The sequence below is a fragment of the Dendrobium catenatum genome, unplaced genomic scaffold (assembly GCF_001605985.2).
Source record: "Dendrobium catenatum unplaced genomic scaffold, ASM160598v2 fragScaff_scaffold_85, whole genome shotgun sequence".
NCBI classification, from domain to species: domain Eukaryota; kingdom Viridiplantae; phylum Streptophyta; class Magnoliopsida; order Asparagales; family Orchidaceae; genus Dendrobium; species Dendrobium catenatum.
Genome location: NW_021318547.1, coordinates 308,218 through 328,952, shown reverse-complemented (window position 1 = coordinate 328,952; position 20,735 = coordinate 308,218). Strand labels below are relative to the sequence as shown.

Sequence of the window (20,735 nt, the reverse complement as noted above, 5' to 3'; positions counted from 1 at the left end):
CAAATTTTACGCTGGTTGTCGACTATCTAACACAGCCCTTCATTTTTCTCATACAGGACTTAGGACCTAACAATAATAGCATATATATATATATATAGCTTTTCCTTTCATTTTCTTGAGCAAATTCCAACCAAACAAACCCATGTTTGGATAAGTAGCTTTTTTTTTATAAATTTAAATGAGAAAGCGTGCCTTATAACTTTAAAGTTGGAAGATTCCTCAAGAAAGCAGCATCCCTACAAAAGCTTGTTGTTGAAGCCACTAAAATTATTCTAATTGCTAACATTTGCATGAGAGAAAAAAAAGTCTCCTGCCTATGATTTTGACTTAACAATAGGTGAAAGCATGAAAAATAACAAATCAAAACGCAAAGGAATCCTATTTATTCAAATACTAATTATTGATGCAGGAATAGAGGTTTTGTTCTTCTATGTTAGGAAATTACTGTCATGGAAGCTTAAATATCTAATAAATGATATACATATTTTTTATGCCAGCCAATTTAGTCTATAAAAATTTTATAAGTTTTTATTAAGATTTTGAGATTAAATCTTCGTTTGATGGTAAAGCTGTTCTGGTGAAAGTAACTTTTTTAAAGCTGTTGTATAAAGTAATTTTCTAGCACAAAAATTCTTGGAAGAAATGAAAAAGCATTGACTAAATAGAAATTGAGACTGTGGTATAAAAAATAAAACAGTAATAAAACTGCCCCAAATAAAGCCTAAATCGGTCTAGACTCGTGCTTCGAAATTCAAACATATATATATTTTTTTTCTTACAAAAGTATGTCATAAATAAATCATCTCTAGTTTTTTGTTTAATTAATTAAATTTGTTATCCAATCCTATCTTAAAAGCTTGAGTTAATATAATAAAAATCGCTGCTCTCTGATAATGACGATACTAATCATGACATAATACTAAAATTTACAACATCAACAACAGACATTATCATTGGCCAATCGATTAGGGTTGTTTTATTTATATTGTAGCAGTTGATTTAGCTTCATTTATTATAACTAATAATGAATAATATAAGAAGATTGCAATCTGATACCACAGCAATAATATATTAGATTTTATTTAGGATAATTTTCTTTCTGCTTTTTAAATCAGCTTCTCAACACAAAAAAACTTAGAACTAAAATTTTTTTATTAAAAAATCGCTTTAAAAAATAATAAAAAAGTTATCTCAATTACTATAACAGAGTAGGAAAAGGAAAACATAGGCTTAGTTTGTAACGACTTTCTTACTATTTTGTAAAGCAATTTTTTAGTACAACAAATAATTTTATACTAAAAAATTGTTTTACCAAAGCCTTAATAAACTATATATTAAAAGCCATGTACGTATACATTGAAGTATATAAGCATGCATGCTTCTACGTATACATTAAACTAAAGGAGCCACGTAACTTATGTATATGAAGCCACGTAACTTACATAAATACCATGCACTAAACTCATTGAAAAAAAAAAAAAAGTTATGCCAAAAAAAAAAAAGTATCATTAGAACCAAATAGCTATTCTAATTTTATTTTAAACAGCTATTCTAATTTTACTTTTTTACCCACTATTGCTTAGTACGTATGGTTGGAAATTCTTAATCTGTGTTGAATTCTCCTCAAGCCACAGCTCCTCATAAGTGGGGCCCAATTCAAGTGCTGGCTAGGAGGTTTCTGGAGTGGGTATCTCTTATAGGTCAGACGAGGATTAGTCATGCCGCCAAGCACCCTTTCGGGGGTGGCAGCGGGTGGATACTCTATTCCAAAAAAAAATTAAGAAAAATAAATTTTTTATATTTATTTTAATTTATGATTAAAAACATTTTTTAATTTATATATACTACTTTGCAAATAATTATCTGAAATTTTTATTTGATCAATTATTAAGTTGTCCTAATGCACTGATATGTTAGGAGCTTATATTATAATTTTGTTAAGCACTGATGGCTCTCCGACAAATGCACCACAGCTTTAGTAACATAACCACCACACGAAGTTTCTGTTCAGCACACAACTCTGTAGTAGCAAATAGTTTCAAACAAAGTAATCACATGAAGAAAATAAGAAGAAAAAATTCCTTCGGGAAGCAAAAGAAGAACGGGGAAAGATCAAATATCATTAGATTTGTATTGGGTTAATAGATTATTTGTTCCAATACATATCCAATGATATTTTATCTCACCTCATCTTTTTTTAGCTCACTATACCCTCAGAATTCCCAAAAAAAAAAACAGAAAAGATGTAAATATCAAACAAACTCAGCCATGAATGGATCATCAAGCAAGAGATCAGGCCAGAATGAAGCTGCTGCGCTTCCTCCACAGCTTGAAGTGCTACAAGCATCTCCTGGATTGGACATATCGGTCAGAGGAGGCAGAACTGATACTGGAGTGCTGATTTCTCCCTGTGTAAACAAACTAAAGCTGGAGTTCTCATTGCTCATCAGAGGCTGTTCATAGCTTAAAGGAACTTGATCAATCTCTGTGCTGTGGGTATTAAAGAGTGGTTGATTATTGTTCATGGAATCAAAGGAAGAAGGGAAGGACTGATGATCTGTACTGTTCAGGAGATTGTTTATGGAGTTATCGGCTGAAGGTGGAGTAGCAGAGTGGAGGATATATTGAAGGCACTGTAACTTTGCTGCTTCAGCGCTTAGGCCATCCACGAGCCAGGTAGAGGGGCGGTGGTCGACAAGATTGGCGAGGGCGAGGAGATGAGGAAGGGCGGCGAAGAAGTCAGTTCGAGGGCGGTGTGTCATTGGATCAAATCCCATTTGTATGAGTTTTTTCTTCAAGTGGGTGTTCCAAAAGTTTTTTATCTCATTGTCTGTTCTTCCTGGTAAATGTGTAGCAATGGCAGACCATCTGAAAGAAAAAGAGAAATTAATGAACACAAAATTAATTTTGAAGGATTTAAAAAAAAGTCATTGAAAGAGATAGATTCTTGATAAAAAAGTCAAAGGGAACGTGCATCTAATTTATTTTTTTATAAAATAATATGAGGAATAAGAATAGAACCCATGATCTTATGATTGAGAGATAATGGCCAATTTATTTCCTCTCTGTAAAATGTGACAAAAGAAGAAGGATTTAGGGATAGAAGTTGATTAAATACTTGTTTCCAAGAATAGAGTGAAGATTAAGAATGCTTTGTTCCTCTTCAGGCGAGAACTTGCCACGCTTGATGTCTGGCCTTAAATAGTTTGTCCATCTTAATCTGCAGCTCTTGCCACATCTATTTAATCCTGTATGTAAAAACAACAGGTTCTTTCAAAGGGTTGAGATGGAAGAATAGAATTGAAGAGAAGGTATAGAGAGAGAGAGAGAGAGTACCAGCAAGCTTGGGGAGTGCTCTCCAGCTTCCATGGCCGTGCTTCTGGATATAAAGAACTAATTTATGATCTTCCTCAGGAGTCCAAGGTCCTTTCTTGAGGCCGTTCTCATCGCAGCAGGGAGACCTTCCCATGGAGGAGAGGGCAACGAAGGTGGATTGAGTCGGCTAGCTTCCCCTGCCTTCTTCCCTTTAAAAACCAAAGCCTTGCAGATTTATATTTATACACCTTGGGGCTTGGCCAGTTTTGTTATTTTTGCTTCAGGAGAAAAGGGCAAGCCCTGCCTAGCAGTTATATATAACTTCAAACGCCTATTAATATTCCTTCACTCCATGAAGTTACGCACAACATTATAATATTTGGAAAAAAAAAATTAGTGCTAAGGAACTCTAGAAAGATAAATTATATAAGCCAATCATTTTGTACTTTAAAAAAAATCTCAAACTTATTATTTTTCTGAAGTATAAATTAAGCAATCTTATTGTATGGATAGAATATTCATTCTTTTAGCATATAATTTACACATTTTTATCGAATTTGTTTGCATGGGAGCTCCTGATTGAAAATTACTCTTCATATATGTCTTCATGATGGTAGCCAGTTGGCTGTGTGCTGTAACAAATTATGATTATTAATCTATTCATAAATATAATTCTAAAAAAAATTTCAAGTCAACATATTTTCAGCATTTATTTAGGCCTAACAAATCCTAAAATACTAAGCTCCTCTTTTATATAACTAGCATGTCAAATTGATATATTATAATTTCTAAAGCTACAAAATCTATGATGCACTAATATTTTATAATAGTGAAGAATATAATATCTGTCACATGTAAAAAATAATAATAAAAAAATATAAATATAAAATAATAATAATAATAATAATATCGATCACTGATAAGACACATACATTTATATAAAAAGTCCTGTGACGTCTACGAAATATCTCATCTATATGTCAAATTAAAAGAATATAAGAAATTGATAGACAAGCATGGCCAATATATGCGCCATGAATTATAAATTTTAATTACTTTAAAAGTATATTATACAACTAACTTAATAGCTACTTGAGGCATCTTTTTTCTTAACACACTCTATTTTCTATTATTTTTATTATTTAAATTTTATTCTCTTACAAAATAATCATTTTTTCAGCTTAGTTTAAAGATATATACTATCATGACTATTTTTTCTTGAATTTAGTTAAAAAATTTAGAAAATGCAAATATGTTTCTTATTTATTGAAAAGTTGAAATGAATTTATTATTATATTCATTTAATTATATAATTACTTTATATAATTTGGGTGATTTACATACATATCACTTTATTTCATGCTATTTGCATATATAACATCTAAAATTTTAATATTATATGTTTATCACCCATAAAAAAATATGAGTGTATGGAATGAAATATTAAAATTCATAGGGTGGTATAAGTTGTAAGAATGAAATGTTTAGTGATATATTTGATATTAAAATTTTATGAGTCATAATAATGTAATATTAAAATTTTGGGTGCTAAATATGTAAATTACATGAAATAAAGTTGTATGTATGTAAATCTTAGTAATTTGTAACATATAAGATTATAATTATGTGGTCTCCATGAGCTTTGAATAATATGCGTGTTTCGTGTCCATATTCGTGTCGGCATATCACGTCTGTATCCCTGCTCAAATTAGTATCTACTCTAATAATAATTTATCCCTCCAAAAACTTAAAATAAACACATAAGCCAAATAAAATCATAAATAAATAGCATATTGAAAAATATGATTTTGTCTTATTTATTGACATGTTATTAAATGTTAGGCTACATAAACATCACTCCATCTATCAAATAATTAAATGATTTTTATAATCTTGAGCAATAATTATAAATTCTTCCCTCACGTATGATGAATTATGCCTCGCACCCGCATGGGCGAAACCAGACGGGCTCGTACAAAAGTCGCAAGTAATTCAATAAGAGCCACATAATTATGCATAAAATATTAATTTATTCCCTTGCAGGAACTTAGGAATTTTATGCAATACGGTTGCTGGATCTACACACAATTTATTGGACAAGAATTTTCCTTTGTTTTCCGAAGCACGCCAAGATGAAACAAATGATGCTGTAACAGTGATTTTCGGATTGTTAATTTTGATCTAATGATGTTTATTAACAAAAAAAAATGGAATGAAGAAAGCCCTAGCTAGAATTGCAATTAGTATTAATTAAGAGCTATTTAGATTGACTTAAAGGAGTATAAAGTATTCAAAATCAAGCGGTTTTATAAATATTGGAATTTGGTCTAAAGTAAAAAAAAATTGAGAGCAAATTTTGAAGTATTTGGAATGCATTTAGTTTAATTTTTGCTTATTTGAAAATTATTAGTTTTGATTGATTTCTAAATATACTATAAATTCTCTGTTGTTGCCGCATCCGCCCCCAATCACCACCTTATGTCGCCAATAGTCATCATCACCTTGTTGGCTATCACCAACCTTTGCTGCCTCTAGACACCACGACACCACCACTTGCCACCACAGCCGGCCACCGCATGCCGTTGTCTTAGCTCACAACACACCCACCGGCTAACTTCAACCAACTATTATTATCTTTCTATTTTACATTATATTCATTGTACTTTACACTAAATAAAAAAAATAATCACAAGCATTTATTTTACAATAATGTAAAGTGCTTTAAATATTTTAAATATATTATATTTCTTTAACATTGCTCAATTTTACTATTGCAATCCCTTTTTGGCAAACCTAAATCTTTAAGATATATCATTGAATGAACGATATGTCGGATCTAATCCACATTAATAGTACATTGATTTTCGCTAGCGAGCTCCTCCGTTTCGCTCTGTTAGGGTTTTTGCCCTAGCCGCCGCTGGAAGTGGTTTCGCTCCGCCTCCTTCGTGCTGAGGAGAGTTTTTTGTCTTGTCTCCGTCCATTTTTTCACATGGTTGTTTTTGTTTGGTTTGGTTTTTCTTTCTTGTCCCTTCTCTGGTGCTATGGCAAATTCTGTGAAGCATTTAGATCATGGTTTTCTTGACTGTAAGAATCGCTCCAAATCTTTCAATGAGATTTTGTCTGGCTCTGATGCGTCTAAGGCATTTCTGGATCTACAAGTCACTGTGATTCGGGGTTTGCCGGCTTTATGGATATCAAAGGATGAAGTTCTTCATCTTGTTAAGCATTTTTTATTTCGCTTTACTGGGAAAATTTCCGTTGCGGCGTCCGGCTTTAGACTCGATAGGAGGTTTTTTCTCAACCTTAAATTATCGGGTGAGTTTTCTGTTACTCTTTTGGATCATAGCAATATCTTGATCAATCTTTCTAATGATCTTGACTATGGTAGGATTTTTGCACATATATCATATTTTATTTTTGGTTGTTCTATGAAAGTGATAAATGGACGTCATTCCTTGACCTATCGAAGGAGTCTCCGATCGTCTTTGTTTGGATTTCCTTTCTAAAGCTTCGCCTACACCTATTTTCTTCTCACATGTTATTTGGTTTGGGGTCATTATTTGGTCGTCCACTTCATACAGACAAAAAAACTGTTGAGGGTTCGAGACCATCCATATGTGAGACCTCGTTCCCTATATTGATGTTTTAAATTTTATAGATGTTTGATAGACTGCTTAATTGAAGGTTTTAGATAACTCTGGTAAATTGTTTGAGTAATTGATCGACATTCTTTCCAAGTTTGATCTTGGGGCATCACACCATATCTCGTATCCTTATGGAAATGGACATTTCTAAAACTTATTCTTCTTCAATTTGTCTTGGTCCTGAGAAATTAGGCTACATTCAGAGAGTTATTTTATAAAGTTTTACTAGTTATTGTCTTCATTGCAAAGTTGTAGGTCATAAGAGGTCTGAATGTGTTAAGTTTATTCCTCATTTGAGGCAGGATGAAACTTCTGTTCAGCCACCTATGGTTTCTGGACATGTTCCCATTGTGGACCCTCCTTCTTTGGCTCTAAATAATCTCTCTGTTCCTGTGAATTTCCTTCCCCCTACCTAGGGCTGCAAACAAACCGAGCCGAGCCGAGTATGTGAGTGTTCATTTAATATTAGCTTGTTCAAGTTTGGTTCATATTTGTTCAAGCTTTATTGTTTTGTTCATGTTTGATTCATTTAAATTAATGAGTGTTCATGTTCAGTTCATGTTAGATCGTTTAGTGCTTATCGAGCTTTAAACAAATAAACATGAACGAGTTATAAACGAGCTCTACTTTTAGATGTTCATTCAATTAACAAATGAGCTTTATCGAGCTTCCTAACAAATGATTACATCGAGCATGTTCGTGAACATATCTAACAAATTTTTTAACTATCAAACAAATACGTTCATGAACATATATATGAACAAACACGTTTATAATAAAAGCAATTGTCCATGAACATAAAAGTAGCATTAATAAAGACAATAATTTATAAATAAATAGCCATATTGAGCTTTTATCGAGCTTAATGTCGAGCTTGTTCACGAACTTTAAATGATGTTGTTCGCGAACATAAATGAGCCGAACGCATTAGTGTTCAAGCTTGTTTATTTAATAATCGAGTATTTAAAACATTGTTCAAGTGTGTTTGTTTAGTTAATTAAACGATCATGAACGAGCTTTAATCAAACCGAACATCGAGTAGCTCATTGAACGTTTGGTTCGCTTGCAGCCCTGCCTCTACCACTGCTGCTTCCGCCCTATCGTTGTGGACCTGGCTCCATAGCGTGTGTCTTCAGATGTGTGTGTTCAGGAGGAGCTTTTTTTACTGCCCCTAATACCTGTAGGGTGGAGAATGCTAATGCTACTAATGTTTTGATTCCCGTTAAGTTGGTGTTGTAGTTAGGAATGTTGCTGATTGTTTGGGGGTTAATGCTACGACATTGGACTTTGATTTAGCTTTTGGTGATTATGTTCTTGTGGTGAAGGAGCCTGCTCCTTTTGTTGCTCTTTCAGATCTGCCTGAGAATGCTTGTTGTGATGGAGTGAATGGAAATTTGAGTGTTACTTATTGTGGTCTTAATCTTATAGCTAGCCATTTCTGTGAGGATGTTGTGGCAGATTTAGATGATTTATCGGATGAGGTGGCTTCCGGGGTTGGTTTTATCTCTAGTGAGGATCTCCCTGGTTCTCCAATCCATGCGTTGGTTGTTTATGATACTCTATTCCTTTGGAGCTTGTGGCACGAGATGTTGAAAGTTTGGCTGTTAATTTGGCTTCTATTTTACATGTTAATGTTGAGTCGATTGTGTCTCCTTCTGTGAATGTCTCGAAGGGTAATGTGGGGTTTGTTGATATTCATATTTATGTTATGTCTAATGCAGATTTGAAAGCCCATCTAGCCCGTCCTTTGAATAACTATGTTTTGCTTCAATCGGATTGGCTAGAGTTGGATGATACCCTTTCCACTCCTTCTTTGGAGGAGGGTGATGATTTTGATGACTATGTAAATAATGATAAGTATATTTCCAGTGGTGAATGAGGAAAAAGACATAACAATAAATTTAAGAAGAAAGAGGCTTTGTGTTTTCTTCTCGCTTTTGTTGCCATGGGCTTTATTGACATTTTGGATGATAATGAGGTGGCCCCTGCTTTTCTCCCTTTTGGCCTAGGCATGTTGGCAACCTTGGTGGTGTGCCCTTTTGCTTGGTAGCTGCCTCTGTGGGTTATTTTTGAGTGGTTGTTACCAATGGATGGTCCGTGCCTGGTTGCGGGTTGGTTTCAGAGGGCTGCCACCCTGAGTCCGATGTTGACTGTTGACTCATTTTATTGCATATTTCTCTATTTGTTTTATCTACGTTGCTTTATTTTCCCGTCTTTTGATGTATTTTGACGTCTACTGTTTTTGGGTTGATGTTGTAATCTTTTCTTTGTTGGAATAAAATTTGTTTTTCCTTAAAAAATAATGATATGTTGGATGTCTATGTCATTTATCATTTATATCGATTCATCTGAAATATATCATGAATATTTTAAAAAAAAAAATTTAACGATTTGATTTGTCATATAGCGAATCTCCTCTACAATTAATAAGCTCTTTGGGATAAAGAAATAAGCATAGTAAAAACTCAATAGAATTGTATAACTTGTTATCTTATAAGTTCTATAGTCTAATTAATGAGCTGAGCCACATTTGTAAGCAATACAAATTCTATCACAAAAAATATCCCTTGGATTATTAGCCATTCATTCAAGGATTCAAAGAAGCATCACTCTCATTGCATAGTAATAAAATTAATTTCAATAATTCAAATCCAAATGAATAGAAATATCTCATTCTAAGTCGTTGAAAAGCAATAACATTTGTTTTTAAATAAAAAAGTATGATTATTAATATCGACCCAACATCTTAAATAGCAAAAAATACAGTTAAGTAATTTTATAAATGTAACCAACGAAAAAAAAAATACCATAAGTTAATTAAAAAGAAAAAAAAACTCTTAAATTTAGGAAATTATTTCTACTAACCATTTTCATATAGATGAATATTGTTATTTGCTTCAACTTAGTCTTCGGCACTTTAGTGCTAGTAGAATTAAAGAGTTTATTATCTTAGCTTTATACAAGGATCAAATGTATGCACAAATAAAAAGAGTTGCAAGAAATACTAGTGTTTTTTTTTTCTAGAAAATTCATAGAATGAAAAATCATAGAGCATTGCCCAGTTGCAATACTTCCATTGATGTTCGTTATCAGTTACAACTGAAGAACTGATGCCTTCCTCGGAAAAAGATGTTAATACAATGTAGTAAAAATGCAATGCATCGAACATATGATGTGATGGAATTTGAAAGTCCTATGGCATTGGAGACATATTTAAGCGATTGTTTGTTTGCTAATTTGGTTGTACTAGAAGTTCGACATACATAAGTCCTAATATTTACATCGGACCTCTGCTGAATATTATATTTAATGCTTCTGTCAGATTTTTAGTATCTGTCATTCGATCAAGATCAAGAATATCCAGTTGAAGTTTAATATATTCTCCACTATATTGTATTCTCATTATTCCAGAGTTAAGAGATGGGTCGACTTTTGTAATCTATTCAAATATTAGTGGAACAATTTCAACTGGGCAAGACTCCGTGGTTTTTTCTCTTTTGAGAATTTTTCACGTGAAATTCCTTATGTTTTTTTATTATATGTTTGTGTGCTGAATTTTCGTATATTGCAAAGACGTAAAACCTTTCATTCTATCGCTTCAAATTTCTTAGCTCGTAACACTTTTATAATAAAAAATGTAAAATTATGGGGGAACGGGCAATTACATAATGTATTAAATGTTCCAATTTTATTGTAACATCTGTACTTGGCATTTCAAAAAATAGAATAATGTTGACTTCTTTTGCAAAGTTTAAAGAAAAAAAAAATCTATTTAGAGTCACCAAAATCTCCAAGGATCTTTGTATGGTGGTACATAGTTCTCTGTGAGAGGAAGCAGGCATAAAGAAGCAATTGCTTTTGAAATTTCGGGACATGACATCCTGATCTAAATTTGATTAGGTTATTTATGAGTATAAAATAAGAACTATTGATTAACTAATATCATACACATCAAAAAACAAATTGATCAAGTATAAAATTATAGGTGTTTTTAATCATATATATAGTATTTTATCTTTTCGAAAAGCTTTTAAAACTATCACAAGCCCGGATGAAAAAAATTGAGAAAAATAAAATAAAATTAAAATTTTGTCCCTCTAAAACTGTCACCAGCCCCTGCTTCGAAACATCCTGACGTCGCACATTAAAGTGCATGGATACAAAATAATCATACAAATATATATATATATATATATATATATATTCCCAATTAAATATTTTTTATCTAATTCAAAATAATGAATTGAGCTCTAAAATGGATCAATCTTGAGTTTGAGCATTCGAGTCAATAACGGGTCTTGTATTTGTCCCTAAAGCTGAGTGCGCTTGAGCACATAAAATGAGCTCAAATCAAGCTTGAGGCAGAGGGCAAGCCAAATATTCATTAGATGAGTTTTGCTTGATAAAGTAAGAATTAGAGTCGACCCAACTCATTTACATCCGTAATTTTTACTCAATGAGATTAGATAATCATAAAGATCACTAGGGCTACTAGGAAAGCATCAGAGGTTAGTATAATAAGAAAAAAAAATTATATAAGAATATTTTGATAAAAATATGATCATAAAAAATTATAAGTATTTTTTTAATCTTCTTTAATATTAGCATAATTAATATTTATTTCAAATTAAAAAAAAATTTCAAAATTGTAATCAAAATAGCCAATGACTAGCACTAGAATCAATCGCCGAGTGCTACAATGCCAGATAACTTTAGCCGCCAAGTGAGGCGTTAATTCTGTCGGCACATAAAAAGTCTTTGAGGTAGTTGGAGATCTGAGAAGATCTGTGGGGAATAATTTCGGATTTTTCCCAAAAGAAAAATAATTTCGGATAAAGGCATCCAATGTGGATAGCATGCATGATCAATGGGAATGGCTTGGCCAATGACCATTCCTTTGTTATTTGGCAGTATTAGTTCATTAAGTTAGTAGGGAATAGGGGTGTCAAAATTTGGTTTTATGTTGGGTTCGGATTGAACTAGAATAGACACCGGTTCAAATCGGTCGATCCTAACCAGACCCGATTGTGTAAACGGGTTAGAAATTTGGACCTGACCTGTTGTGTTACCGAGTTGACCCGACCCGATACGGTTGATGGTTGGACGGCGAAGGCGGGATGGCAGACGAGGGCATCTCAGACTTGGCACGGGCGGCACAATCAGCTCATTTCAAACGGGTCTCCAAGTTGAACATATTTGAGAAAATTCAATATAATTATGTAAAATATAAAATTTTATGGTTAAATTTTTTAAACTAATTTTTATCATTGAAGATTTTTTCTTAAATTTTGAATATTCAATTGAAATTTTAGCTCCGACACTGATTTGTTGGATCGATACGGTAAATCGGGTTAGTGGGGAAATAAGGAAGCATAAACTTGGAGAGATTATTTTGTATGGACATTGGACACAATTTACCATCCAAAGGTGAATCAGGTGCAGCCACGTCATACATTACCAAGCAGTACTGAGCTCGGTACCAAGCAGTACCGAGCTCAGTACCTAGCAATACTGAGCCACGGTACCAAGTAGGGGGTGATGTGGCACATTTTCATTGGGCTTTGGACGATGTTCGACGTCCGCACATAATAATTAATCTTAAACTTGAGGTTAAAGCCGCTGACAATGTCTAGCTATAGTAATAGTTTAAGAGCCACTACTACAAATTGCTGCTAAAAACCCTCCATTTTAGTATTAATTTGATTGATCCAACTGAATTCAACTCAACTCAATCCAACTTGAATAGATCCAAGAGCTCACCTCCTAGTAGTCGGAAATCGGAAATGAGTGACCGAAAATAATCGGCGCCCTCCGCTGCCACCAACATGATGAGCTCATAGTCAATATTCCCTACTAGGGGTGTCAATATTTGACAAGACACAAAAACCCGACTCGAATCTGATCATAAAATTTCGAGTTAGACCTGACCCGATTTCAAAACGGGTCATGATCAAGTTCCTGGATTCGACCAGTTTGAAAAAACGGGTTTGATCGGATTGACCCAGAAACTTGACGAGAGACATACCCTACCACTCTTGGTTCAAATATTAAAGCCTTTTTTGAGACAATTTTCTTATTGCTTTTTAAAGTTACATTTAAGCACAAATTTTTTTAAAAGTAGCAAAAAAGCAATGGCCAAAAGTTATCCCAAAAAAATCTTATTATTATTATTTTTTGGGAACGGGATATCCACCTGCTGCCACCCTCGAAAGTTCACTTAGCGGCGTGACTAATCCTCTGCTGACCTAGAAGAGACACCCACCATAGAAACCTCCTGACCCGTACTTGATTGAACCCCCTTTAAGAGGTGCTGTCGCTCAAGAGGAATCGTGCACATGATAATGAGTTAGGTGACAAATGATATTAGTAATATATTTGTAAGAAAAAATAGTAATATATTTTATTTTTATTTATTTTTCATATAAATATTTTATTATTTTTATTTAGGAAATCTCATAAATATAAATATCCTTATAATGTGACTCATATGTTTTTAAAATTAATATTTAACGTCCATAATAATAATCATAAACATCTTAGTGTTTTTACATAAACATAAATTAATCAAATATATTATCTAACATTTTAAATATCAGAGGCATGCCATAATTTTAAAATTTCAGGATAAGGGGCATTGAGATCCAAATATAAATTTTCTCAAAACCACCCAATAACTGATGCCGCATCGCTAATTTTGACTGGCCAAAACCATTGGATGCATAAAAGAGTCAAAGTTTTAATTAATTTTTTTTTTCAAATTTTATTTTTTTTATTTTTATTTTTGCTTGTTTGCGACAATTTTTTGTTTTTTTCTAAAACAACTTTTTAGTTCAAAAATTCTTTGATTTAGAAATTTTTGCACGAATCAGAGACAATTTTGAATTGAAAACTTTCGAAATTAATTTTGGGACCATCTGAACTCTGGTTTCAGCAAACTTATAGTTGAACTGAACATCTTGAAAAGACAAACTCAACGACAACAAATTCGATATAATCTGACCTCAAATGGGTCTAAATTGAGGTCAGAAGCACGTTTGGAAGCTTTAAAGCATAAGTTGGACAACCAAATGAGTTTCAAATGTGACATGCTCATATTCGAATCAAGTGGGGCTCGACGAGAAGAATCCAACGAGCCTGATCATCAAATTTTGACATCAGTATAAGGCAGTCAAATGCTCAATAAACGGTCTATGATCAAGAATCAATATCTACCCTTCATCTGAAACACTCCTAATGTGCCCTTAATCTTCCCACTATTTATTAGTCATGTCACTCTCAAAAAATTATAAATAGACCTCCCATTTTTCACAAAAAAAAAAGGAAAAGAAGAGAAGGAAAGGAAGAAAAATTTGATATATCTTTTGCCACCAAGCTTCTCCTAACCACTGTTGGACCACCGACCATCATCAAACCACCATTATCGGTGTTTAACTTTCGCGCCCAGCCACTGATCGTCATTAGACTTCCGCCCGGCCACCGACTATCGCCAGACTTCCTTCAGGCCACCGACAGTTGCCGAATTTTTGCCCAGCCACTAACTGTCACTGGATATCAGCCCTGCCTTCAAGCGTCACTAGACTTCCGCCCTACCATCAACTACTTTAAACTTCCACATGGCCATTGAAATACGGTGGACTTTTCACCCGGCCGCCGATTGACTCTCGACCTTCGCCCAACTCTCCCTATTTTTGTAGTTTCACTATCTTTTAATTAAATGATGGATCAAGATTTGAAATCTATTCAAATACTAGTAGAGAATCATTTCAACTGGGCGTAGCCTTGTGGTTTTCCCCTTTTCCAGAAATTTTCATGTAAAAATCTATGTTTTGAATTCTTTGTTTGTGTTCTGGATATTCGTACACACTGAGCCAAAAAATTCGAACTCTATCGCAGCGTATATTCAAGCCGCAATAATTGGTAAATTATAGAAAACTTAGATAAAAATTATATGAAACACTATAGGAAATATCAAATATCGACGGTATTTCCGATAGTTTGAACGGCGCTATTAACCGAGGGTTAGACCGCCATAAACACAAAATCGTTGACCGCCAAAATTTTTGCCTATATTATCTTTTCATGATGGCCTTTACGAGCGATAAAAACAGGCAGTGCTTGCGCAAGAATATTCCAACGGTTTACCTGCTATTTTGAGTCCATTAATTTCTGCTGTTGTAGCCGCTAAAAAATTTAGTTAAATTATGAGAAATTGCCACCGATAATGAATGATTTTCCTATAGTGAAATTATTCCAACAATATAATATTTGATAAGAATAAATAAAAATTATTGTTTCATTTCAGTCTTCTTTTTATTATTTTTTAAAGCATTTTTTATTATAAAAAGTTTTTAAAAGTAATGATAAAATAGTGGGAAAAAATTGTCCCAAAAGAAACTTAAAAATTTTAAAAATAAAGATTTATTTTTAAAAGTTAAGCAATTAGACGGCCATATAAAATCATAATCAAATTATTAATTTTCATTTTCATAATTATTATCAAAATAATAGATGTATTATTCTCCTTCAATAAATAAATAAATTTTTACCCAAAAAATAAATAAATAAATATTTCTCTAGAGCATTAATTACTCTAGAGTTCGCTCTCAAGCAATCTTCAATAATGATGATGCAGATTGCTTTGACAACTTGCCTGCCATTATCATAATCCAAATGGCGATTGGAAAGCATGTCCACGTGTCATTCCGTACTACACTCAACGCACAGGATCTAACCAACAAACTAAGCCACGTAGGCGATGGTCCAGCGAAGGCGTCACTGTTCCATGTCGACGTGACAGTTTTCCCACTCCTAACCAAACCCATACACCCATTCAAAATTATCTCTAATCCCACAGACAAAATTAATTAAGTCTCCTTCACAATTATCTCCTTTTATTCACTTAAAACTCTACTTCTGTTATTATTTATAGACTAATCACTTGAACGATTATCCTGAAAGTGATTATTAAAATTAAACCAAAAGTTATATCAAATGTATTATTTTTAATTAAGCAAATACTTTCAAGTATCTAATACAATTTTCTCTTTAGTTAATGAAAACCAACACAACAAAAGCTTCACTTTTTGGAAAAAAAAATTACTACGTGCAGTGTCCGGACGTTCTGGAAGTCAATTCGGACAAGCGACATCATCCAATGCACAATGCATTGGATGACGTGGGGCGTCCGTATTGACCTCCGGATCCATTTGAACTCCATATAGAACAATCTCTCCATTCTTTGAGGGATATTCGGGCCAATTGAGACAAATTCACACTCATATTACATACACAAGTTTCAAACTCAAAATCTTTTAGTTGGTAGTCAAAACTTTCAACCAACATAACAAATCACTTCAATACCACACTGCGTTTTCCTGCAAAACATGACTAAATAATTAGCAGTTATTCAAGTTTTAATTCATCGATGATTCAAATTAAATAACATTATTATAGAGAAGGTACCAAAGCTTTAGATAAACGGTAGATGAGAAAATAACACGCTGCATATAATAAGAAAAGACGAAGATATGCAGAGAATAACAGGTAGCTAGGAAACCAAACATATATCAACCATTAAGAAAAACAAGTCAAAATAATGTGAAGCACACTGACCTATCCAGTGCAGGAAAAGCTCTTCTCTCTCTTACTGCAGCACTGCACATAAAGAGAGACCGAATATGTATTGAACAATATAAAAACTTAGAAGAAAATTGCATGGTGAGCTAAGAGTAGTAGTAAGTAACGTGAGTTTTGAACAATCGTGAGAAATAAGTATTTGGAGATAAAGTTGATATCAGCTGCTGATGTTCTTTTATTTGACAAGAGTGGCTTAATAATATTAATAACTAAGTTGGTGTAGCCAATCCCACGGAAATCTTTCATTGCTAACTTCTCCAACTGCAACTTCTCAGTGACATTCTTCGCCTGTGACGTATTTTCTCCCACCTATCACTCATCATCGATCACTGCAAGAATACCATTTAATTTTTGCTGAACAGTTTTCTTTTTCTTTACAATACAGAATTTAAGGGCTGTATGTGAAGGAATCCAATGGAAACTAATGATATACTAATTACATAGAGTTAGTTAATTAATTAATCCGAACTCTGAAGTATGCAAAGGCTTAATTACTCCATTTCTGATTCGAATCGGTGAAAAAGTTGTTGTTAACACGGCTTTTTTAAAATATCTTTTCATATACCTATGTATTTTTGTTAAAAAAGTTCTGCTTATATGTTCTAATACCTCCGTATAAAATGAAAAAAATAGGAGTTGAGGAATCAAACAAGGCCTAAATAGGATGATAATATTACAAGTAGCAAAGAGTCAATGCATGAGGGAAAGTTTATGCAGAAGAAAAGGACTGTTTTGTCTTTGGTTATTTTATCATTACATCCGGCATTTTGTTTTGTTTTGCTATGCATGGCCATTTTTCTACGAGAATGGCATCATTTGGATAGTGTAACAAGTTACCATAATATGATAAGAAGACTTGGCTAGAAAACGGCCAAATCAAAGAAAAGCTTCATGCATTTGGCCTATCTATACATTTTTATTCGTTTTGTGTTATTATTTGCAGAGCTTTAGAATAACTGTAGAACACAACAATACATAAAAATACACAAGTCAAAGATATGTAGATCTTGGTACATTTTTTTGCGCATCTTATAGTTTTTTTTGTAATCTTCAGCACTGTGCCTTTTTTTATGATTGAGGGTTGCTTACTTGAAGAAGTTCCTTCTAAGATGGGCAACTTCGGATATAAAAACTTTTGGAAATCAAAGCTACATTTTTAATCATGAATTCTAAAGATTGTATATAATTCGAAAAGTTGGAATTCTAGGCATCAAATTGCATTTATAAATATTGATACATCATTTGATCTGCCATATATCTATATGCAATATTTGGATTGAAAATTTCCAAGATTAAACTTTGGACTATATATTGAGCCTCCATTTTTAAAAATTTATAGTCAACTGTATGTCTCTATGAAATGAATCCATCAACATTAAAACTTAAAAGTGATTTGATCCACAAATGAGCTCAAACCAAGTATTTGAAATGTGGTTGAAAACTAACGATCTCTAATCTTTATATGCTTACAGTCAAATCAGATGTCTTGATAATAAAAATTGAATGTACCCAAAATCACTCGATTAGGAGGTCATTAAGTTCTAAAAGAATATTTATGATCAAGGAAATTCATATAAGTTGTTTGCGGGATGGTTTTAGAGTTTCGACTAAAATTATCGAAGTATCACCCCATATAAAACTATAAATAGGCTTTCATAGTGCACATGGAAGAGATTGGGAGTTGGGGAGCTTTGACCTTAACTTGAAATTACAGAGAAGAACGAACTCTAAAGCTTTGATTGAAGTTCAAATCAACAACCATCATCCTTCAGCAACAATCTCCCATGTCCTACTATCCAATTGTTATTGTCTAATTGTTATCATGCATCTGCCATCTTTTAGTCATCATCCTTCAATATTGTCATTCGACCACCACTGCATGACAATTATTGCCATATTATCATATTTTGATCGCCATTGCCCAAATAATATCATTTAAGCTCTGCCTTCATCCATCCACTACTTCTTCAACAAATTGTCCTACAATTATAGGAGATCAAGCTTGAGTTCATCACTTTTTAATATTGTTGATGGGGAGAATATCCCTCTTTAATTTTACTTGAATAGTGGATCATATCATCTACAGCAGAGCCCATGATTCTTTTTATTTTCCAGGTTTTTAACATTAAAAATTTAAAATGTTAGCAAGTTTTGTGTTCCTCAATGTATTTGTGTGATGGTAAGATCTTCCAACAAAAGCTAGGATATAAACTCATCTTTCTATTGCCATAGTTTTTTTTAGCATATAATAATTAATACTATATGTGAGAAACATTTTTTTTTTAGTTAAAATCCACCAACAGACCAACGTGTTAATCATCAAAAGTGTTACAAGTCCTTTAATGGATAAAAAGCTCGCTAATGCTCAAGCACTATAGGAAAATCGTCCATTACCGATGGAATTTCCAATAGACTATTTTACGTTGGATTTTAAACGGATTAGGAAGAAAAATTACCAACTAATTTTCAAGTAGATTTTCCGACAAATTTCAGGCTGATTTGTTTCCAGTGGAATTTCCAACGGTTTTTATAACTTCTGAAAATTTATGTTTTTGTAATCTAATTAGTTAATAATTTAATAGCTTATTTTAATATATTGAGAATTTAATAACATAGTTTTAATTAATTATTAATTTTATAACTTATTTTAATAATTAATTAAAATTATAAATTTTAATTAACTATTAACTTTAATATTATATTTTAATTTATTTTTAAATAATTAAACTAAGTTATAACACATTTTTCTTTAATAATTTAATTTCATTTCATTTAAATTTTAATTTTTTTGTAGTTATATTTTAATAATATAATAGTATAGTTTTTATTCTTAAACATGTTTTACTTCATAGCAGAATGGTTGAGCCTTTGAGAATCCCATGCTGGTGGTCGAGTTGGAATCTCACAGGAGCCAAGCGGCTGTTTTTGCGACGAGTTTTAATTTTTTTCGCTTCCATCGAAAAATTTTCCCGGCAAAATTTTATCGCTGGAAAATTTTTGCGACGCTCGCTTTACATGCAAAATTTTTTTCGAATCCGCCGATAATACGTGATTTTCTTGTAGTGAAGGAGCTACAATCTAAATCAAAATAAAACCTACGAAGTCAAAAATCCCTACTACAATACAAATTCCTAGCCTGCTCTGAAATCAAATTTGAAAAAACAAATATTTTTTTATCTTTTAATATTACAACAACTATCAGTAGAGTTATCTAATTTTTTTATCAGTAATATATACTAGCAGTAGAAATTATTTTATTGATTAAAACATCAATATACATATATATTCATACTCCAAAAATTATATACAATAGCCAAGAGTTACACAATCACAACATTCTATCTTCTCCTAATTGTAAAAGAATAATTAATAAAATAATAGACAAAAAAACTTGGAGGATCTGATAACTAATCAATCTCATATTCCCGATCCTCTGCATATGCCTAAAATTATTTAAATTATATATAATGAGCTAAAAAGTCTAATATGCCACTAATCCTACAACACAATTGAAACTACAGTAAAAAGTAATATGCATGTTGTTAGTCAATTCATAACAGTAGCATTCACTATGATCATGAATCTGTGCACACTACAGGAAATTCACCAATTACCGGCAGCATTAACTTACATAACCGCTGGTCAAAATCGGCGGCCAAACCGCTAGTTAAACAGCCGTTATTACCGGTGGTGTGTTAACCGCCGGCCGGTAATCGTTGAATTTCATGTCGTGGCAAAAATAGTAAATCACATACAAATAATATTATAAATTGGTGAAATAGTATAATAGTATGGTATAAAAGTCAGTAAAATAAGGCAATACATAAATAATAGAATTAGTGAACTAGTAATTAATTGATGAATTAGTAAATCCATACGAAGATTAAATTAAATAAGTAGTAAATAATCCTTCCAAAATCATACATCATAGTAGTAAGAAAATCTTATAAATTAATAAGGAACATTAAAATTGTCAGAATGTGTAATGATGTAGTATAATCAAATCAATATACACATGAGGTTCGACCACTCCATATTTGTATCCAATAAATATCCTACATTACGTGCTCATTATCACTTGCTTAGTATGGGAATCATGTGCTCAATAATAATAAATTAAAAAATATTGAATCAATCATA

At 32.5% G+C, this 20,735-nt stretch overlaps 1 protein-coding gene across 1 annotated transcript; it reads right to left on the bottom strand.

Annotated features, from left to right (window-relative positions):
- Nucleotides 1-2,004: 2,004 nt before the first annotated feature.
- LOC110094240 (transcription factor MYB93) lies at nt 2,005-3,604 on the bottom strand. Its single transcript, XM_020819424.2, has 3 exons — nt 3,337-3,604; nt 3,119-3,248; nt 2,005-2,868 (listed from the first exon to the last, which is right to left on the bottom strand). Exons 1-3 carry the CDS (start codon nt 3,467-3,469, stop codon nt 2,253-2,255), a joined length of 879 nt encoding a protein of 292 aa, XP_020675083.1. The 5' UTR covers nt 3,470-3,604; the 3' UTR covers nt 2,005-2,252.
- Nucleotides 3,605-20,735: the final 17,131 nt, after the last annotated feature.

Coding starts and splice junctions, on each gene's coding strand:
- LOC110094240 (XM_020819424.2), bottom strand. CDS start 3,469: ATGGGAAGGTCTCCCTGCTGCGATGAGAACGGCCTCAAGAAAGGACCT. Junction 3,249..3,336: donor AGCACTCCCCAAGCTTGCTG/GTACTCTCTCTC, acceptor TTTTACATACAG/GATTAAATAGATGTGGCAAG. Junction 2,869..3,118: donor CACTCTATTCTTGGAAACAA/GTATTTAATCAA, acceptor TTTTTCTTTCAG/ATGGTCTGCCATTGCTACAC.